This window comes from Vipera berus (genome assembly GCF_964194415.1).
Source record: "Vipera berus genome assembly, chromosome: 11".
Classification (NCBI taxonomy): domain Eukaryota; kingdom Metazoa; phylum Chordata; class Lepidosauria; order Squamata; family Viperidae; genus Vipera; species Vipera berus.
Window position 1 is genome coordinate 15,036,986 of NC_138214.1, and position 23,712 is coordinate 15,060,697.

The window sequence follows — 23,712 nt, forward strand, 5'->3', positions numbered from 1 at the left end:
GACAAACCAGCTGATTCACTGCAAAGATGTGTTGTATGCTTTTGTGTTGAGTCACATTTACAAGTATTACCTGTTTTCGCTGGTAAATCTGAACTGGATCTGACTTTAAAGTGACTCATGCGACAAACCAGGTTTTCTCCCTACCAATCAGGAAATGCCTTCCTCTGTGCCAAATGTCAAAATCCCGTCTTCCTCAGATGAAAAGGATCAGGAGGATTAGGAGGAGAGATCTCAAGAGCTAGCTGTAGTCTTTCCAGACCTGAGAAATGATGCTGAGGCAGCAATTAGTCACACCATTCCTGGAGCCCTGGATTTTAACCATCGTTCAGAGACCTCCTCCATTCAGACTCCAAGAACATTATCAGCTAAACCTAGAACGTCAAACGATGCCTCTTTGTGGTAAGGGAAGGCCAAACCAGACAGAAACTCTTGGGAGCAACTTGTTGAGAAAAAGCAGGCCTCATCTGTGCTCTGGGTATTTAAAAAGGAGAAGTGCTGGAACACTATTGATCTATGACAGTCATCCCTGACATTCAGCTTACCAGTATGTTTCTAACTCCAAAATCTCTTATTTTGTTTTGGGCTTATCTCTTGACTTTAAATTTCTTTAATCCTTCTGATACTTGTCCTCCAGTAAGCTGACTTTGCTGTTCTTAACTTGGAGTGGATTTATTCCAATAATATCTCAGATAAGAGTTGCTGGTCAGGAGGCTGGAGATTAAATCAGTTTTTTTTAAAAAAAAATCAAGGTCTGCATGTGGGCCACATGAAATTCCTAAGATCAAGCTCAAATTTCTTTCTTTCTTTCTTTTCCTCCCTCCCTTGCCACCTTCCTTCCTTCCCTCCCTCACTTCTATTTGATCCTTCCTTCCTTCCTTCCTTCCTTCCTTCCTTCCTTCCTTCCTTCCTTCCCTCCCTTCCCTCCCTTCCATTTGATACTTCCTTTTCCTTCCTTGCCTGCTTCCTTCTTCCTTCCTTCCCTCCCTCCCTTCTATTTGATCCTTCCTTCCTTCCATCCTCCCTCCCTCAGTCATACCCAGTGCTAAATGCAGATAGCCAGACTTAATATTCAGCATCCCCATGGTCACGTGATTAAAATTCAGATGCTTGGCAATTGGTATGTATGGGAAAGCCAGATTCATTTAACAACCGTGTTACTAACTTAACAACTGCAGAGATTCACTTAACAACTGTGGCAAGAAAGGTCATAAAGTAGAGCAAAAAAACTCATTTAACAGAACAACTGTCATGCTTAGCAAGGGAAATTTTTGGCCCAATTGGGCCATTGTACCCATAGGTAAAGGTAAAGGTTCCCCCGCACATGCGTGCTAGTCATTTCCGACTCTAGGGGCCGGTGCTCATCTCTGTTTCAAAGCCGAAGAGCCAGCGCTTGTCCGAGGACGTCTCCGTGGTCATGTGGCCGGCATGACTAGATGCCAAAGGCGCACGGAACACTGTTACCTTCCCACCGTAGTGGTCCCTATTTTTCTACTTGCATTTTTACGTGCTTTCGAACTGCTAGGTTGGCAGAAACTGGGACGAGTAACAGGCGCTCACTCTGTTACGTGGCACTCGGGATTCGACCCGCCAAACTGCCAACCTTCTGATCGACAAGCTCAGTGTCTTAACCCACTGAGCCACCGCGTCCCTTGCACCATACATTGCACCATACATTGGATGAAAAGCACCCAAATATAAAATAATGCATCAGTAAAAGCACACCAGGGCATGGATAAAAAAACTCAAAACTTTTTTTTTAAAAAAATGATAGGGCTTTTATCAGACACTCCTGGCTGCCCTCTTGCCTTTTTTACTTTCCTTGCAGTTGTCCCTGGTTGGGGGTACATAGGACATTCATGTAAAACATTTACATTTATTCAGTTTAGTAAATCATGGAACTGCAGCCACTAAATCTTTAACTGAGCTAGTAGCCTAAGATGGGCTTCAGTGAGAGAATTCAGGCCCCAAAGTCCCTGTTTATAGGTGAATGTTCTGAAAATCAAAGCTACCCTATCAGAGTTTCTTTCCTGACAGCAAAAAATTGGATTTTTCGGGGTCAACAAATGGGTGGATGGTTCAATGAGCACTCAAACCCTAACAAAAGGCAATCAATTTTATCTGAAAGGATAAGAAAAGGACTATCCTTGTCGGCAATGTATCCCTTGGTCAGGAATTAGCAAAACAGAAATGATTCTTCTGAGAAACTCAGCCTTATGTCTGTAGAAATATCAAACTTTCGGGGAGATGCTTGAAAGACCCCTAGCTGTTGCAATAATATAATTACCACACATTTTGGAATAACACCAGAAATCCAGGGACTCTGATTTATCCTGCCCACTTGGACTACCTCCTTAATTCAAACCAAGGGAGAATTCTGGTGATGAAGGACATCAACATCAACATGGTGGCTGCAACTGCTCCATAGATGCTCTCCCACCTTCCTTTTTTTTTAAGCAAGCGGCAATCATAACAAGAGACGGGCCTTTGATTACATGTTGTGGGTCCTGTTGCAGAGTCTAAGACCACCAACAAAGGGGAAACGAGACCCACATGATATCTTGCCTGTTGCCCTTTAACTGTTCCACCTCCAGCCATACAAAGGCAAGTTGCGTGCAATCCCCCTCCCCTCTCTTTTAGGACAGAAAAGAGATTTTTAAGGAAAGAGGAAAAAGGGAGAACGGATCTACTGCTGCTCTTTCATCTTTGGGAGATGCTTAATGCTGATTGGGCTCCTGGTGATGGTGACAGTGAGGAAAAGGCAAGTGGAAATTCTGCACAGCTGCTTGGACGTGGCAGGACCAGCCTCCCCAGACAGCTTCTTTGTGCTCCAAGAACTGTCACCTAGCAACTTGGCTTTGCAGCTGCCAGATTGCACAATGGTGGAGCGGGCGGGAGGGCGGGAAACCACCACCTCCGTGGAAAGCCAGCATTTAGGGGAAGGGAGCAGAGGAAAGGAAGCAGGCCATTAAATCAGCTGGAGGATTTTTATTCCAGGATCTCGGTATTGCCTTGGATGGAAACATCCTTGAGGGTCAAATGCTTCTCCAGACAGAGACAACCTTAACAATGCCCGACTGGGAACTTTGGACTGGAGAATCTACAGCAATGGCAAAATGAATAATATCCTCACAAAATAGAACTTTAATTAATTTTATTTAATTGTTTAATATTAGCATTTAATATTAGTATTTAATTAATCAAAAGAATGGTTCTCATGCATACAATGCATCATGTTGTGTCACACATATAGAACCACTCGCTGTTTATCTTTTAAGGCAGGGGTGTCAAACTCAATTTCATTGAGGGCCACATCAGCATTGTGGTTGCCCTCGGGGGGCCGGGTGGGTATGGCCAGGGTGGGCACGGCTTACTGGGTGGGCATGGCTGGAGTGAGTATGGCCTACTGGGTGGGCATGGCCAGCTCTACATCGTTGGCATTAAGGGTGCCTATGGGGGCCTGGGCAGGAGTGGGACAGATCTGGGGGTCTCTGGCAGGAGGAGGGTCTCTGGGCCAGGGCCAAGGCAGTGGGGGCCTTTCCCTCACTGTTTCCAGAATGGCTTCACGGGCCACATGAAACCACTTCGTGGGCCAGATCTGGCCCCCGGGCCTTGTGTTTGACATGTCTGTTTTAAGGCATCCTGAAAGCCTACAAATATTGCATATTAGCAAATGTAGAAAAAGGCAGGAATCAGAAACCAATAGTTCTTTATAATTCTTTCTTTCTTTCTTTCTTTCTTTCTTTCTTTCTTTCTTTCTTTCTTTCTTTCTTTCTTTCTTTCTTTCTTTCTTTCTTTCTTTCTTTCTTTCTTTCCTTTTGCATATCTCTCTCACACTTTGTCTTTCTCATTTTCTCCCTCTTTCTTTTTCTTTCTTTTTTTCTCCTTTTTAGGTATTTTTACTTTTGCTAAATTTGCCTAGACCTCTCTCTCTTTCTCTCCCTCCCTCTCAATAATACAATGAAAATTTTAATATTTACCTATTAAGATTGAAATGATTATCATATAACCAATACCTTGATGTAGGCTGCAGTTGCATCTTATGCTTAAAGCTGGATGAAAAGCCAAATGATTTCATGCTTCTAATGCTAACATCCTAAATTAATAGTGATTAAATTTTTACTTTTCTCTCTTTTCAGTATTTTAAGCTTTCTAAATAATAGAATGTTGATCATCTCAAATCCTATTGCATCAAACTCATTGCACTGAAACAATAGAATGTAGCAAGATTTATAACAATAAATAATAAAAAGAGGGGAGATCTTGCCCAAGATAAGTTTGTCAAAACATATGTGCAGCTCATTTGGAAAAAAAGCTCATCCTTAAAAAAATAAATGTGGAATACAAAATGTCTCACTCAGAAACTTTCCAAATGCAGCTGTGTGCTGCCTTAATGAAACTGTTCTCAAAGCCAGATGTTTAGCTGTTGCACGGCAAATCTCCCTATCACAAGCCAGAGTGACCAATAGCCAGGGATTTTGTCATTTGTTGGCTTAATCTTCATCTTTTGTTTCCTCTACATTCTTAATGTTATTTTTCTTTAACAATGACTCAGAATCATTTACCATAGGGATCATAATGAAAGGATGAAAACTTGATGGATGAAAACTTGATGGATTCCAGGCTTTTTATTAGAAGAACGATACCCCCAATGAATTATTGGGACAGGGAAATCACCACTGGAACATCTAAAATAGGCACCCGCCCAAATCCTGTACAACCTGAGCAAGAATGGAGATTCACAGAACCATCTATCTGTGTGATGTGTCACAACCCCCTTTTGTATCATTCTGCTGCCTGCTGTTTTTCATTTTTAAAAACGTTCACTCATTTTATTTCACAGACTCAGCCATGGTTTCAAACAGGGAAACTATTAGCATCTTAGAGCAAGTCACATCCAAACATGCTGGAGAATTACTGGAAGGTTGGCATTCAGACAAATCAGGGATAAACTCCATTTACACACCATTCAAAAGAAACAATAAAGAACCTAACAGGAAACAAAAAGACTAGAACGCATCCCCTCCAGCAGCCAACATCCAGATAAGCAGGGATTAACACCAGACAAACAATCAAATGGAAAACAATACTCTAATCAAGGACCACCAAGGAGGAAGCTATACCCCCAACAGTGGTAGGGCAGGCCATTGTATTTAAACAGGCAGCAAACCTCACACTCATTCACACTGATGATGCTATCTAGCTGGGTAATGAAGATGTCAATGCTGCAAACATTGACATGTTTTTGCACTGTCAATATAAGAGACAGCCTTTTGTTTAAACTGCTTCACTTTGAATCTTGAAGGGAGGGAATTTTCTAAGACTATTTTGAGAAGATTAGAAAACGAGGAGAGACCTTATATGTAAAACTAATTGGATAATGTGATTTATGAAGTGTAGATAAGGGCGGGGATTGTGTGTGTGTTATGATGGGTTTGGGGGGAGGAGATTTCAGATTCTGGCATCCCTCCATGAGTGCTGATGTTTCGTTTCATTACAAAGACATTTAGATAAATAATATGCCTGCAACTTGTTTGAATTGTCTCATTCATCGGAACCATGACAGAAACATTCACAAGCAAACAATCAAGCTCAGAGTATACCAAGAAATCCCACAAATTGAGGTGGGGGGGCAGGGAGAGAGGGAGGGAGGGAGAGAGAGAAAGGGGGAAATTGAGATGGGGGGAAAAACGTAGAAAACAGTAACCAACAAAACAGGGTATATATAGAAAATGATTCAGCCTATTTTTTGCATATGTCATGATTCTATAAAATAATATCAAAAGGTTTTTCCATTCGATTGATAAAAGGGCCAAGCTTAAGAACATTAAACAATACATGGATGGTGTGAGCTTGTCTGTGGGACTTTACAATCCTGAAAAATAATTTATTCTGCCCCTTGCATCCACAATTACTCAGGTAGTGACGCGTTCCAACTTTGAGGTATAAAACATGCAAACACATCTTTAACCTACATTTATTGCTTTGTAACAGTAACCAACTTAAAGATAAGAAAATGAACTTTGGCAGTGGTGAGATAATCCCAAACCATATCGCTAAATTTCTATCGCTTCCCAGTTAATGGATTTATGAGATAAGAACTTTTAGAAACTGAGGCTGAGCTGTCATATCAAGATCAGAAAACATCTTTTGTGATAGGGATCTCAGCTTAAGTTCACAAGAAACGTTCATTCCATTCTTAAATATCTTTAGCCATTGACTTGTTAATAGGGGATATTCAACCCTTTCTTGCGTTGCCAACAATAAAGCCTTTACTGTAATATTTTATCTCATATATTGTATTGTTCACACACTAATAATAATAATAATAATAATAATAATAATAATAATAATAATAATAATAATAATAATAATAATAATAATAATAATAATAGAATTGGAAGGGACCTTGGAGGTCTTCTAGTCCAACCCTCTGCTCAGGCAGGAAACCCTATACCATTTTAGACAAATAAGTATATGCTGATGTTTTATTTAAACTTATATTTCTGTTTGTACGTGGAACAGCTTGCCTTCATAAATCATGGGCGCTTCATCACTGGAGGTTTTTAGGAAGAGACTGGACAGTCAATTGTCTGAGATGGTATAGGTTCTCCTGCTCGAGCGGGGGGTTGGACTAGAAGACCTCCAAAGTCCCTTCCAGCTCCTATTCTATTCTGGTTGCATATCAGTGATTACATGACCTCTGTAGATGCCCTATACTAAATCAGTGGTCTCCAAACTTGGCAACTTTTAAGACCTGTGGACTTCAGCTCACAGAATTCCCCAGCCAGCCCTGCTGGGGGAATTCTGGGAATGCTGGCTGGGGAATTCTGGGAGTTGAAGTCCACAAGTCTTAAAAGTTGCCACGTTTGTAGACCCCTGTGCTAAATAAATAAGCAAAAGGAGGGATAAGAGACAGCATAGACCACGGCTGCATAGGGGGAGGAGCAAGAGGGAGGACCCTCCCTAGGTTATTAAGCAGTAAAGATGGGAGATTTGTACTTTTTAGGCTTGCAATGTCGCTTTACAATAAAGTATAATTAGGTTATCTGGTCATGTTTCCTTTCTGGTCCACTGAGTAAAGCTGACAGCATGCCAGTTGTGATTGTAGCTGTCTAAAATAATTGAAAATTGACAGTACCATTGAGAGGAATAACTCAGCATGCTAAATAGTGAAAGACACGTTGCAAACTTTTAGCAAGCTTTAAGCAATGCTGGGTGAGTGGTTTCTAATCCACAATCAAAACCCATTGATAATATTTTAATGTGAGCATTTGATACTTACACTCTACAGATGACCACAGTGGTCAAGGTACATGACTGCTATGTCAATAGCAATAACACTTAGACTTATATATCGCTTCACAGTACTTTAGAGCCCTCTCTAGGCATCATTATAGAGTCAGCCTCTTGCCCCCAACAATCTGGCCCCTCATTTTACCAACCTTGGAAGGATGGAAGGCTGAGTCAACCCTGAGCCGGTCAGGATTGAACTCCAGACTGTAGGCAGAGTTAGCCTGCAATATTGCATTCTAACCATTGTGCCACTATGGCTCTTAATGCCACGTCCGATCAGCTACAGCAATAGCAATAGTGCTTAGACTTATATACACCGCTTCATATATAAGAGAGTGCTTTGCAGCCCTCTTAAGATCAATTTTTTAACTTTTGTATTCTTGTTTTTTAACATGTATTGCCCTGAGTCCTTCGGGAGAAGGGCGGTATACAAATATAATAAAATAAATAATAAATAAATAAAATAAAATAAGTGGAGGAGAAACAAGACTCTTTAACTGAAGTCTCGCTGATGATGTTACCTAGCCTGGTGACAAAACGTTTGGGAGCTCAACAGCAAACTTGGAGAACAAACCACTGCCAACATCTACCACCCGAGTTACAAATAGTTTCTATCCTTCCCGCTTTGCTCCTGGCTTATCAGCTCCAGCCACCTGAGCAAATCCCCAAAGGGAAAGGTGTCTTAACAGCTTTGCGCTTCGCCCTCCGAGGAACTATTCAGATTTTTAAAATATATATATATATATACTGTATATAAAACCAAACAAATTCATAGAATAAGAGGTAATGACAAGGACAGAGTAAGATCTAAGCATTATTATTTTTTCTTTCCCGTTGGTTTTGAATTGGAGCAAGGAGACTTTTGTTACTGCATGATCTCTGTCAGCTTAGGGAGGAACAGTGATTAAATTACGCTCTCTGCTCTCTCTCTTTTCTTAATCTTAGCTTTTGAATTAGTAAATGTGAAGATTATCTTTGTTTTGCCTTTTCGGGGCTGAGAAGCAGAATCTGGAGCACGGAGAAGCTAAAGCCTACGGTTGTGCTTCAGGGACATGTAATGTTTGAGTCAAAGAAGAGGCAACTTCTAAAATAAGAACGGTTTGGAATTTTGCTATTAGCAGTTTCTGGCGGTGTAGCTTTGCTTATTTCTTGAGCTGATTCAAACTGAAGCAAGGATTAGTGTCCCATTTCCTCTACTGCCTTATCCACGTGCAGAATTTATTTTACATTTCTGCTTAAAGAAAATAGATTTTGGGCAAGGGTGAGGAAGCATGCACTGACACGATATCTATACACTACTAAAACTTCCCATGTGTTTATCTCTTCGAACCCTCATGTTAGCCCAAATGGTACATTACATTGCAACAATTTTTGAATGAAGGTGCCTAAAATAAGCTAGCTGGGGAAAAAATGCATGAAAAAAATCCAGCATCTATTACTCCTGTGGAATTGAAACTTCAAGGACCTTCAGACCAGTTTTATTTGCAAAGTTGTGGCTGTTGCAGCATTCCTGTGACCGTGTGAATGTGCTTTCCAATGCTCTCTGGCTAGCTTCTCACAAGCAAAGTCATTGGGGAAGCCAGCAGGAAGTCGGAAATCGCTCCTGCTCCTGCTGCTTTTTTGCTTGCTTGTGGTCTTTCTGTTTATCTGCTTAGGTGAGTAAATATTGACTTATTGTTGAAGTTCATGTGGAGCACAGGGACTCACATGTTTAGGATGCTGGGTTGGAGGCAGGGTGAGCTCCCATCCTTTGGTCCAGCTCCTGCTGGGACATGAAAGTAGCTCCCAAATGGATGTCCCTCCAGGCAACCCTGATGTCACTGGCTAACCCTTTCAATCTGAAAGCACCTCAGTGCTTCTGACCCAAGAGTGATGCAATGCAATTGAAAGTCCACTACCATTATTTTTCTATCTATGATCAATACTCTTAGGTGATCACAGGACCAGGCAATATTGGGGTGAAATGGCAAAATTCAATCAAGCGTAACTACGAAATCCCAGCAACTAAACTATTTTAAATTAAGAATCACTACATCTTCTACTACTTGAGGCAGGGACTCCTTGATTTTCTTTCCAGCTATTTTTCTATCCAATGGCAAGAAAACGCGTCTCTTCACATAAAATTGGGGAGCTTGCAGCTGGCTCTTTATATAAAAGGGTTTTGTTTTGTTTTTCTCTAGCCTGGAAACCAATTCTTCCCCCTCTCATAGAAAGATAGACAAAAAAGAAAGAAAGAAAGAAAGAAAGAAAGAAAGAAAGAAAGAAAGAAAGAAAGAAAGAAAGAAAGAAAGAAAGAAAGAAAGAAAGGACAAGTATAAAAGGACAAGCCTTGGTGGAGCAGTGGGCTAATGCCTCCTTAAGTAACACCAGCTGCCTGCAATTAGTGCAGGTTCGCATCCCACCAGGCTCAAGGTTGACTCAGCCTTCCATCCTTCCGAGTTAGGTAAAATGAGGACCCAGATTGTTGGGGGCAATTAAGCTGACTTTGTAATAATGCCGCTTGGGGTGTGTGTGAAAGCCCTAATAAGCAGGCATATACATAGAATGAAGGCTACTGCTAAGCTTGTAAGCCGCCCTGAGTCTTCAGAGAAGGGCGGAATATAAATGGAATTAAAATTAAAAAAAATGAATTTTTTTCAAAAAAATATATGTATCAGGATTCTAGCTCACATAGAAGCATTCATGTTGGCTCACATTACAGTCATTTGTATCCATGGAGACTGGCCTTTTAGTCAAATCTCTGCCTCAACATGGAGAAGAAAAAGGGCTGCTTATGGTTCCTTCTGTACTGAACTCAACATGGAAAAACATAAAATGCCCAACCTTTGTGATATTAATAAACTGTCCATCTTTATTTTCCTGATAAATATTTGATATAGCTCAAACATACCGGTCACATACAGTAATCCCTATGGTCAACGTACGTCAACCAAAGTGCCTTTGTTATGTTGGCTCTTTTCAACATTGTTGGCTTAAAACACCCACACACAACTGACCTGTGCACAGATATTTAAAGGAGCCTTTGTGACTCCTTCATTTTTGCTCCTTGCCAGTATATTTTAGGAGCTGCCATGTGCTATAAATAAGTGCTCTGATGTGCAAACACTTCTGTGTGTATGTTTGACATTTCAAGCAACAGGTTGATTCTCAATGAAGCACATTTGAAATATGCCAGGCATCTATTCTTTTCCTCCCCCTGCCCCTGGTTAGGAAACTTTTTATATCGACTGACATAAAATAGCGTAGTAAACACCATTTTGACCCAGAGTTCATTCATATGGAAGTCAGGTCCTGTTTTCTTAGGATTTCACACCTTCTGAGCTATCTCTTTCTCACCCAGCCAGCTTAAATCAGTATTTAATGCTCTCCCTGAGCATTCTTCATTTTTATTTGGCACTTTATTTTCCCTACATCTCTGTTTTGGGCACTTATCCCACAGATGCATTAAAACCTTCACATTGTCCATTGATCCAAAGATATTTAAAGTTAATCCCTTAAGTAAACCAGGAAATGACCTGTGTTTCTGCTTGTCTTTCATTGGGGTTTCTTCAGCAGTCTTCAGCTGCTGTTCCACTCAGATGCCCCTTCCATTCCTTTCCCCCTTCCCTTCCTACTACTCCCTTCCCTACCCCTCTCCTTCCTTCCTTCCTTCCTTCCTTCCTTCCTTCCTTCCTTCCTTCCTTCCTACCCCATTCTAAATGTCAATAAACCCTCCATCACTGAGCTAAAAGGAAGCATGCTTTGGGCCATCCATTTGTTCAAAGACAAGGAATCTTGGGCAGTGTGACTATATTGATGCGAATGCATGGACCTTGAATTTTGGTCAACCAAACACTAGGTTATAAATCTTATAAGCAAACAAATACATAATTAAGTGGCTCATGTTAGTCCATTGTTAAAAAATAAAGAATTCCAATTCCAAAGGAAGGGACCACGTCATTTTTCAAATAACATTGAATGATCTATCATCAGTCAGCAGATAAATGGGAACAGATAATGGGAACTGCAGTGCAACAAAACTGGCCAATCTGTATCTTCCTTAGCTCGGCATTAGAGTAAATATGACAGAATTCCCTGACTCTGGGAATGTAGATGAATGGGTCCATAATATTGCAGAACAAAAATGAAAATTCTTCTGGCATCAAATAAATAATTAGCATTTTCCCCACTATAAACCAAGACTCAGTTGGAAAGAAGATCAAAAGCTCTGGGAAGGAAGTCACTTTGAATAGTCACTTCATCGACAATGACTTCCATCGTTTTTGAGATTCTATAATTTAATTCCATTCTTATTGTAAAAAACCTGCCTATTCTGAATCAATCACCTTTCTTGGGTTTAAATTGAGGGTCTCGATAGTAGTATAATTGTAATTATCTATTGCTATCCATCATATTTTTCCTAAAGATATTTCCCAAATGTTGGGTGCTCAAAAGCCTTAACAGACATGGACCACATATAGTACATTCATGGCTTCCATCCAAAGATAAAGTCTTTTCCTCCTATGGAAGGGGGGGGGCCTGCTCATCACGGTTTCTTAGCCAAGAGAACCAGCATTGTCTGAAGACACTTCTGTGGTCATGTGGTCAGCATAACTATATATCGAGGCACACGGAACACTGTTACCTTCCCACCGAAGTGGTACCTATTTATCTACTTGCATTTGCTTGCTTTCAAACTGCTAGATGGGCAGGAGCTGAAGCAAGGATCGGGAGCTCACTCCATCGCATCGTGCTCGGGTCTTGAACCTGAGCGGTCACCTTTCTAGCTGACAATCTCAGTGTCTTTAATCACTGAGAGATCACCCTCTTAAAACAAGAACAAACCACTTGCATAGAATATTCCACCTTTTGAGGAATATTCCTAGTGATTAAAAACCCAGCCATTTTGCACCTGTTAATTCTCCAAACATTGGCTGCCCTTCTCTTCGTGATGCAAACATGCAGTGACAATTTAGTTCCTGCTGCCGCTGGCATGACAGGTCAGAGAGCAGATGGTGGCTACTTTAGCTGGTTAATTTTGAGCTTCGTTGGAGGTTCTTAGTCATCAGGTGTTGTGATTCAGGGTCAGCCTGTGGGTTCGGCAGTTGGGTCGGATGACTCAGATGAGGGGGAGGAGGGGGGTGTTGAAGAACTTGCTGATGATGGCTTTGAGGCTCCGCAGAGCCCCCAGCCAGGCCCCTCCCACCTGGTGGAGACCCAGCTGTGTGAGCCTGACAGCTTGGATGAAGATGACCCACAGCTGGCCCTGTTCAAGGACGCCCAACGCAGGAGGCAGTCGGAGTAAACAGAGGAAGGCAATGGGGCTTCTCGGAAGGAGGGAGAGAGAAGCCACGCCCTGAACTGTTTATAAAGGACTTGTGTGGGGAGGGCTGGTTTGCTGAAAGCAACCGCTCAGATAGTGTTTCAAAGCTCCGGTATCTTGGTTCGTGTCTTGTTTGTTTTTGTAATAAATTTGGCAGACGTATTCCAGCCTCTTGCCGTCTGTAAAGGGGTTGCCTTTTCTGCAAGGCCGGTAGCAGGCTGGTACAGAACATCAGGGCTATTTGTGTCCCAAAAAGGGACGTGGCAAAAATAAGGGTAAAAGCTCTACTGATTGTAAAAGGGCAGGAGGGAAGAATAGGTGGAAAGGATCACAGTTTCAAATGTGGGAGTACATGGCTTTGAAGAAGGAGTTATTTGAATTATTTAATTTGATTAGATTGAAGGGATCATTGACATGTGTTCCGCGGGTGAACGGGCAGCGTTTCAGTAGAGAGACAGGAAAGAGGATTTTCAAGCAATTTGGCTCAACATTCTTGAATTATTTAAGTTATAATTACATATTTACAAGCTGTCCTTTCCTCCCTCTCTTTCTTTTTACTCATACATAATTTTGTTTCAGTGCTGGGTTTTCCCCCCCCTGAAGATAGTTAGAGTAAGCCACAGAAGATAATCCACACAGATCATGTTAAACCATAAGCCATGATTAACTGGTTTACTTGACGTCCAGGTTCACATAACCACAACAGATCATATTCGTCTAAGTGTAATCTCATACACCACTCAAGAGAAGCTAATCTGAATTATAGGAATTTCAGATGACCCAAATCAGCAGACCAACAGAAGACCTCAGAATAAGAAATCAAGTTTAAGAGACACAAAAGAAGAAAAAAGAATCTCCTTTAAGGGTCATGTGAATCCATTTCTGGATTCTAGATTCCAAAGTAAGATTAGGAGGATTCTAAAATTCCACAGCCAGCATGTTGAAACGTTTCCCCCCCCCAATAAAGATATGGCTTGGCTGTAACTGGAACCACTTTACGAAAAGGTTACTATGTCCTTGTTCGTCCCACTGCTGTCCAGATCTGAGCTGAAGGTTTAAAGGTGTCTTACCTGCTTCCCATCCAGGGTGTACAGCTTTTTCACCACTCCTGTCTCCAGCTTTATGGCTTCTGTAATGTCGGTGAGCACCTGCTCAAAAGAATGGGCTGTTTTCTTATTCAGGAGCACACGCACCGCCTTCCTTGGCTTCACTCCGCTCCGGATGATGGTCACCAACTTGGGACGCACAAAATCCTTGTTCTCCTTCGCCTGGGCACTGTTGCTGCTGGCCAGGGACTGAGGAGCTTTCATGTTGGCAGAGGTTTTCACATTGACTGACCAGTTTGGGTTGACGTTCTTGGTATACTCCACTTTCTTAAAGAAGTTGTCTGATGAGCACACATAGCTTTCTCCTGCGAAGAAACAGAAAATATAGGGATATTTACCAAGAGCAGAAGAAAGCTCTTTTCAGCAGGAAGGATAGCTATAGAGGTTTGGACCTCTCTAAGGAGAGAAGTCGAATGTGGAACACGGGTGACTTCTGAAAGACAATCTTTTCTGTCTATTTGTCTATCTGTCTGTCTGCCTGTCCATCCATCCACCTCTATCGTCTTCTCCATCTGGATCTATCTGCTCACCAAGAGTTAGCGTCCCCTCTTTGAATACACCTAATGAAAATGTATTTGTATGTTTATTTGTTTATTTACTTGATTTATACGGCCACCCAGCTCAACACAGTAACTCTGGGCATCTAACAATACATCAAAACATACATACAACACAACACAAAAATAAAGCCAATATCTCAATGTTCAGAGAAAGTTAGTTTGTCTCCCATCTCTCAGATTTTTACACTTGGTTGGTTGGTTGGTTGGTTGGTTGGTTGGTTGGTTGGTTCGTTCATTCATTCATTCATTCATTCATTCATTCATTCATTCATTCATTCCAAGATGAAAGAAACATATGCTAACAGTCCTGTCTTTCATGATGCGACACTGCCTCCAGTGGTCTGCAGTTCCTCTGTTCTTTCTGTACTTCCATGAATTCCCAAGAGAAATCAGGAGAAGAAAACTGCTTTCCATGGGTATAATTTTCCAGTAGCAGCAGTACACTTATTGCTTCCTGGAGAAATAGTGGAAGGATTTATGCTTCCCCTGAAGACTCTGGAAAAATAGTTCAAACAGTTCCTTCTAATCCAGTGGAGAGTTTTCATGGGCTGTTTGTGCCTTGTGTCATAAAGGCAGGAAAAATGGGAGAGACAGTGGAGGGGTATTGAAGCACTTCATAGCTCCCCACAGTGGTGAAATTGTAGATTTTGTGTCAGTCCAACAAAGTAGATCAGATTAAGACACCAATGGTCAAGACTACTTTATGGTAACAAGCATAGAAACAGAATCTTGCAAATCTGAAGGTGCTTCCCCATACTTCACTTATCTTTTTGTGAACTATGGAGAGGTTTGTCTGAGACACTTTTTCAAGTTATTTTCTTAGTCTGGCCTCAAGTCCATCTTTTCTAACTGTTGCCTTGGTAGCAGCTATTCCCTCTTCCCTCTGCATTTTGGGCTTGACTACCTAAATGTTTCCAAGTAGTGTCCACAGGGTAATGATTTTTTTTAAAGTCAACATGGCAGCCATCATCATGCAATCCAGAAATTGTGGGTGCCCATCACTGGAGGCTTTCAAAAGGAGACTGGACAAACATTTGTCTGAAATGAGATAGGATTTCCTGCCTGAACAGGAGGTAGGACTAGACCACCTGCAAGCCCCTTCCAACTCCATTATTCTGTTAACATAAATTAAGAGGTTTGTTGGTCATTTATCTTCTCCATGTCCCTGACTGAATTGAACTCTGCAAATTTTATATTTATATCTTTTTTCCCCAGGAGCTCAAGATAGCCTACAGAATTTGCTAGCAATTTCATCTAAGTGACCTCAACAACAATTGACAAGATTGTGGAATACAGTAAACATTCCGATTTTGGCATTTTCCCAAACGACAGAGAAAGGATGCAGGATTTCCTCCCATTTTTGACCGAACAATGACCGAGCTTCAGGGTTTGCGTGACTCTTTACCCAACAGTTGTGTCTCTCTGAACACTCAATAGATTGTCAAGGAGAACTGATAGGTTGTGGCAAGAGCCAGATAGATTTTAATCAGGGATACATTTTGTTGGGCAATTTAATCCATTGCCCAGAGAAGTCCTTCTCCAAAGGGCATTTTGAGATGGTGAATATCTGTGTCATGTTCCTGCTCTATATCAGGAGCTGTGAATGATTGATGTGGCTGAACATTCACTCAGCTTCAGCTTTGTCCAGCTTGTTAGGGTCTGGGGGTAGCAACACTCAAAGTGGAATGAATACAGGGCAAGTGGAGAACCAAATTCTAGAAAAAAACATGTTAAGTTGTTGGCCATGTCTTCTTTCTTTATATTTACCATCTTTGTGTGAGGCCTCCAGACTTGCCAAACAATTGCACATTTTCAAATTTCAAAAGACATTAAGAAAACAGATGTCTACCCCTCAAGGGAAAGTTAGAGAATTACAGAATTGGAAGAGAACTTGGAGGTCTCCTACTCTGAACTTCTGCTTAAGCAGGAGACCCTAGAGACCATTCCAGACAAATGGCTGTCCAATCTCTTCTAAAGAACCTCCAGTGATGGAGCACCCCAACTTTCCAAAGGCATGCAGTTTAACTGATTAATTGTTCTCATTGACAGAACATTTCTCCTTAAGTCTAGGTTGGATCTCTCTCTCAGAAAAGCACATCTTCCTTCTCCTATCCTTACCACTTTCTACAGAGTAACAATCGAGAGCATCTTTTCATACAGCATCACAGTTGGGTTTGGAAGCATCCCTGCTTCAGACAGGAAGGCGGTGCAGAGAGTGGTGAGGATGGCTGAAAAGATTATTGGCAGTTCCCTCCCTCCCATCCAGGACATAGCATATAAGCAATGCTTGAGCAGGGTCTGCAGGATTGTCTGGAATGTTACACATCCTCTTCACAACCTGTTTTCCTTGTTGCCTTCTGGGAGGAGGGGGCTTCGTGGTATCCAAAGCAGAACATCCAGATTCAGTCACAGTTTTGTTCCATACAGTATTAACCTTGTGAACTCTAAAGCTTCCTCCTTCCATTATGTATTCAAGATGGACAATGATTAATATTTATATGTTACTTATATGTAAGGGTGTAGGTCTATACATATGTTGTATAGAGAATGTGTAAATGTGTGTTATGTATGTGTAGACTTTGAGAGCAAGCAACTAAATTTCATTTTTAATGTGTGCCATTCTGCTCATAGTAAAAAAATGGCAATAAAGGTTATCTATCATCTATCTATCTATCTATCTATCTGTCTGTCTGTCTGTCTGTCTGTCCGTCCGTCCGTCCGTCCGTCCGCCCACCCACCCACCCACCCATCCATCCATCCATCCATCCATCCATCCATCCATCCATCCATCTATCTATCTATCTATCTATCTATCTATCTATCTATCTATCTATCTATCTATCTATCTTTGATAAGTTTCCATCCATTAATTCTCATCATGTCCTCAAATGCTTTGGAGAACAGGTCAACCCTCTCTTCCCTATGACAGCCCCTCAAATATTGGAAGACTGCTACCATGTCACCCCTCGTCCTTCTCTTTGTTAGATTAGACATACCCACTTCCTGCAAAAGTTCATCATACACTTTAGCTTCAGTCCCCTAACCATTTTGTTGCTCCTCTTAGCTATGCACTTTGGGATGAACACCCTTCGAATGGTGAGAGAGTATGCATGGACTTCCAGAAAACATGGCAGACTACAGGAACCTTTTGTGCTTCAGATTGAGATTCAGACAGCACAGATTCATCCCCAATAGCCTGTGCCTGTTTTTGACAGTGAAGGGACCCAGGGCAGAAAACATCCTGCAGCTCCACACCCATTTGCACAGCTCATCTGACCCTGAGGATATGGGGAAACCTCCAAGTGGCCTCAATGACTCTCAGAAAGAGTGCTAACGAGCAGATGACTGCAAGGAATATAAATCCTTCCACTCCCCACCATCTAGCCAGAGCTGAAGAGATGAGAAGTGAAACATCTTCGAAAGAAACACAAGTCCAGTTGCCTCCTAAACAAAGCACCTTTGGGACAACCTTACCTGGATGACTGTGAATCTCCACAGACATTCCTCTTTCTAGAGTTTCAACATCATTTTTGTAATGTGGTGACCAAAACTTGATGCAGTATTCCAAGTATGCTCTTACAATGCAGGAGAAAGCAGTAGTAGTATCACTTCTTGTGAACTTGATGCTATCCCTCTGTTGATGAAACCTAGGACTGCATTGACTTTTATGGGAGCTGCGGGACACTCTGGCTCATTTTTAAGCGATTGTCCATCAGGACTCCGAGATCCCTCTCACAGTTACTGCTGTTTACTACAACTTTTTTCTCTTCTCAAATTACCTCCAGATTTTGTGTGTGTGTATTCCTTCCCAAACAGGAAGAAAACAACAAAATAACAGAACCCCAAATCTAATATCTCTTTCACAGGTGAAAATGATTGGCATCGTGATGATATCTAGCTTTTTTTTTCTTTTAAGGACCTTGCTTCAGGGTGGAGTTGAGGCGACTGAATGGAGCTGAGCATTTACTGACCAGATGCCCTTCCTGATGCCTAAATGGAGCTCACAGCAGATATTTTCTCTTTGCACCCAGAAAGAGAAATATCTGCCACTACCTAGGATTGAACTCACAGCCTCCTGATAGTGAGGAGTGAGCTCCACCTCTAGGCTACCATGTTGCTTCTATGACATCTAGCATCAGCCTGTACTAAAGCTTTACACTTTTCTTCCTGCCTAATCAAGACACGCAACTTGCAATTTTCTGTACAATCAGGAATTTGTCTACAGTACAGGAACATAATGAGAAATACAGCTGGAAAAAAAAAAATCTAATAGACATGTCCATAAAGTTAGCAGGAGCTGAGTTCAATTTGATGGAATCTTTAATTTTTTTTTTATGCAACCACTTTAGTGAAGATTTCCAAATATAGTAAAGGGAACTAATATTATTTCATATTATTTGGGAAAAGTAGTATTGAAACTCAGTGCAAGGTTGATAAAACTAAGAGAAAAAGTTGGAGATAACAGGGCTTCTTGGAGAGCAAATTTCATAGAAGCAGGCGTAAGTAGCAAAGAGGTTCCCAAACTGGAATATTCTAGAATAGGGGTTTAACCTTGCAACTTTAAGACTTGTGGACATCAACTCCCAGAATTCCCCATGCTGGCTGAGGAATACTGGAAGTTGAAGTCTACAAGTCTTAAAGTTGCTAAGGTTGGACTCCTTTAGTCTAGAGCCAATGTGCCAACCTTGGAATCTTCCTAAATAGAACACAGAACATAGAATAATAGAGCTGGAAGCGACTTTGCAGGCCTTCTAGTCCAACCCCCCCGGATTTCTACCTTGTCTGATTTGGGATTCTTTGAAAAATTTTGGAGCCTCTTTTCTCTTCTCTGACTTGTCTCCTAATTCCAAAACCGTACCTGCCATTTGGCTTCCTCACATTCCACTTTTTAGACCACACATTTCTTGGGACATCAGAGTTTGCTCTCCTTTTTGTTTAAAGATGAGTCTTGATAGAACTCAAATTTTATTTCCATCTGTTTCAGAAAAGGGAAACAGACAGTGTCCCTTACATTAGAATTAAACAGTTGACAGTTAAACCTGAAAACAAAACAAAAATCCCTAATGCTAATTTCTGCCAAAATATCCTTGCTGGTCCTCACTTGAGGGGTCCTTGGTGCTCTCTGAGCTTGGTTGTTTTCTTGCAGATGTTCCATTACCCAACTAGGTAACATTATCAGTGCTAATCCCTGTTATCTAGTTTGAATAATAAAACGTCTGCAAGAAAACAACGAAGCTCAGAGAGCACCTCATTTCAATCCTGAGATGGAAATACTCTCCTTTATTGACCTCGCTTGATTATAACAGCTTCAAAAAGGGCTTCCTTTGTTCTGCATATGGCAAGAAATCCAGTATCTTCTGAAAGGAAAGGTCTAACCGCCTTCAAGGAAATGGGAGGCAATAATGATCTCTCTTTTGATGCTCCCAGCGTTAATACTAATTCCATCTCAAGCAAAGAATAGGAAATACAGGTGCAATTTAATTTCATCTCCTTCTTCCCCTTGCCCCTTCTGTTTAATCAAGCATAAAATAGGAAGATGTATTGGCTGGCAATTTTCTCTTCCCCTTTTTTTCCCCTCTCTCGGTGCCTCCTTGAAGAGCTGGCAAAGCAGCACATTTTTAATAAGACAACAAGAAAATGCTGATTAATTTCCTTATTTTAGCTTTGATTTCAAAACAGGGACGTGAAAAGATGAGGCTGTGTGTATTTCAAATTACTTTTGCTTCTCAATTGCCTTGAGAGCTTTCTGAATTAGGAAATGGATTCGGGCAGTATAAATAAATCAATACATCTGTCATCATGGCATGCAAGGGATATGCAAATTATCAATGTAGGGGAAGCAGCAATCATACAGGTGGCTGAGAATGGATGGCAAATATTTCCTTGAAGAGACAAAGGAAACTGCATTCTCCCCAACCCAATTCAGTGATATTTACAGCAAGAACTGTAACCCTATCCTATGAGCAGTCAAGATGCTGAAATTCTTGGAATATCACAGTAGGTAATCCTGGAAATCGAGTCCACGAGCTTTGGTACAAATTAGCGCGAACTAATTAATTACTGAAATAATTACTTGATTAGTACTAATTAATTTGGTACAAGTAGAGATTAGGCAAAACCTGGCTCAAAAACAGTAGCTGTGGGAGAGAGACCTCGGAGTTCTAGTGGACAATCACTTAAACATGAGCCAGCAGTGTGCAGCCAAAAAAGCTAATGCAATCCTTGGTTGTTTAAACAGAGGTATAGAATCAAAATCACATGAAGTATTAGTACCGCTTTATACATCCTTAGTCACACTTGGAATAATGCATCCGGTTTTGTTCATCACATTACAAAAAAGATGTTGAGACTTTGGAGAAAGTGTAGAGAAGACCAACGATGAAGGGCCTGGAGACAAAAACATATGAAGAACGGATGGAGGAATGGGGTATGGGTAGTCTAGAGCAGAAGTCCCCAACCTTTTGGGCACCAGGGACCAGTAACATGGTGTTGTGATTCAGCATCAGCCTGTGATACTGGCAGCTGAGTCTGATGATTCTGAAGAGGAGGAAGAGGAGAGGTTTGGAGAGCCTTTGGTTGTCAGAGGGAGGCTCTGATGCACTGCAGGACTCTCAGCCTGGTCCCTCCCGTCATGTTCCTCATCAGACTCAGCTGTGTGAGCACGAGGTATTGGACGTAGATGATTCACAGCTGGATCTATTCAGGGACGCTAGGAGCAGGAGGCACTCAAGCAGAGTAGAACAGAGAAAGACAATGAGGCAACTCGGTGAGAGGAGGAGAAGGCAATGAGAAGCCACGCCTTGGGACTGCTGATCAAAGGGGAAGGTGTGGGAGGTGCTGGTTGCTGAAGGCAACCGTTTGAAGATCTTCTGCTAGAGTCCTGGTCTATTATTCCTGTTTAACTCTTGTTTGAACTTTTGATTTCTTTGTAAATAAATTTGGTTGGGTTTTTCCAGTCTGTTGACTATAAAAAGGGGTTGTCCCTGACATTCAAACAGGGCCGGTCGTAGGCTGGAACAGAACACATGGAGAGATTTTTCCATGGATCAGAGGGGACGTGGTTTTGTGTGCTGCCTGCATCCCACAGATGGGGCTTTCCTTTTTGTGTGGACTGGTTGCTGGCATGCCACGGCCCAGTACAGGTCCACGGACTGGGGGTTGGGGACCCCTAGTCTAGAGAAATGAAGGACTGGGGGGGGGGACATGATAGCAGTATTCCAATATTTGAGAGGCTGCCACAAAGAGGAGGGGATCAACTTATTTCCCAAAGCACCAGAAGGCAGGACAAGAAACAAGGGTTGGAAACTGACCAAAGAGAGAAGCAACCTGGAATTAAGGAGAAACTTTCTTACGGTGAGGACAATTAACCAGTGGAACGGCTTGCCTCCAGAAGTTGTGGGTGCACCATCACTGGAGGTTTTTAAGCAAAGAGACTCTAGAACAGACATGTCAAACTCGCAACATCACATGACATCGCGCAATGTATCGGGACGGTTTTGCCATTGCTGGCAATAGGGTGGGTGTGGCTTCCGGATGATGTGTCCAGCCTGCAGGCTGGCAGTTTGACACCCCTGCTCTAGAAAAAGTGCAGAGAAGATCAACAAAGACGATTAGGGGAAAGAAGGCTAAAACATAAGAAGAACATTTGCAGGAACTGGGTATGTCAAGCCTATTAAAGAGAAGGCTTAGGAGTGACACGATAGTGGTGTTCCAATATTTGAGGGGCTGTCATCGAGAAGAGGGGGTTGATCTATTTTCCAAAACAACTGAGGGCAGGACAAGAAGTAATGGTTAGAAGATCATGAGATAACCAACAAAGAATTAAGGAAAAATGTCCTGACAGTGAGAACAATTAATCAGTGGAAACTCCAGAACTTGTGGGTGCTCCATCTCTGGATATTTTTCAAGAAGAGACTGGACAACCATTTGTCTGGAATAGCATAGGGTTTCCTGCTTGGGCAGAGGATTGGATTAGAACAGCGGACCGCAATCTTTTGGGCACCAGGGACCAGTTCCATGGAGACAAGTTTTTCTGTGAGTAAAGGCATCAGCTTCACAAACAAATGCTGAATATTTTTTCTCCAGTTGTTACTTATGACTGTGAAACTTGGACTCTGAAAAGGGCAGATAGGAGAAGGGTGGGATGCCTTTGAAGTGTGGTGCTGGAGGCATCTATTACACATCCCATGGATTGAAAAAAATAACAAACAAAGAACCCTCACAAAAAGTATCACTTGAAGCCAAGATTGTGAAACAGAGGCTGTCATACTTTGGCCATGTCATGAGAACTGACTCATTCAAAAAGGCAATCATGCTGGGAGTGATCAGCAGAAAAAAGGAGAAGGGGCCGCCTTAGTGTCCATTGGCTGGACACTATAAAGGATGACACCGGGATGACCATGGTGGATCTGAAGGAGAAGATGCGAGACAGAGAGGGATGGAGATTGCTGGTTCATAGAGTGGCTGATGGTTGGATATGAATAGAATAGAATAGAATAGAATAGAATAGAATAGAATAGAATAGAATAGAATAGAATAGAATAGAATAGAATAGAATAGAATAGAATAGAATAGAATAGAATAGAATAGAATAGAATAGAATAGAATAGAATAGAATAGAATAGAGTACAGTACAGTACAGTACAGTACAGTACAATACAATACAATACAATACAATACAATACAATACAAAATATGGAATGGAATGGAATGGAATGGAATGGAATAGAATAGAATAGAATAGAATAGAATCTGGAAGGGACCTTGGAGGTCTTCTAGTCCAGCCCCCTGCTCAAGCAGGAGAACCTTTAACATTTCAGACAAATGGTTGTCCAGTCTGTTCTTAAAAACTTCCAGTGTTGGAGCATTCACAACTTCTGGAGACAGGTTGTTCTCACTGTCAGGAAATTTCTCCTTAGTTCTAGGTTGCTTCTCTCCTGGATGAGTTTCCATCCGTTCCTTCTTGTCCTGCCTTCAGGCGCTTTGGAGAATAGCTTGACTCCCTCTTCTTTGTGGCAGCCCCTGACATATTGGAACACCGCTATCATGTCACCCCAGTCCTTCTCTTCATTAAGCTAGACATACCCAACCGTTCCTTATATGTTTTAGCCTCCAGTCCCCTGATCCTCTTTGTTGACCCCCACTTCTTTGTGACAGCATCTTAGATATTGGAACACTGCTATCATGTCACCCCTAGTCTTTCTTTTCATTAAACAAGGCGTACCCAATTCCTGCAACTGTTCTTTATATCTTTTAGCCTCCAGTCCCCTGATCATCTTTGTTGCTCTTCTCTGCACCCTTTCCAGAATCTCAGCATCTTTTTTATATGTGGTGTAGTATTACTACAACTATTACTCCTACTACAGGCACCTTTTTCAACTTTATAAAGATTTACATTCTTAAAATTAGTCTGCGAGAGCCACCATTTGTTAAAATTTATTTACTAAATTTG

General features: G+C 41.6%; 1 protein-coding gene across 4 annotated transcripts in view; it reads right to left on the reverse strand.

Annotated features, from left to right (window-relative positions):
- DCX (doublecortin) overlaps window positions 1–23,712 on the reverse strand; it is a gene marked incomplete at its 3' end in the record, with an annotated part of 63,523 nt that overhangs the window by 33,063 nt on the left and 6,748 nt on the right. For all 4 annotated transcript variants that reach the window (XM_081336332.1, XM_081336331.1, XM_081336334.1 and 1 more), the window contains exon 2: window positions 13,666–14,006. In XM_081336332.1, coding sequence (XP_081192458.1) covers window positions 13,666–14,006 — 341 coding nt within the window. The remainder of the gene's footprint in view (window positions 1–13,665; window positions 14,007–23,712) is intronic.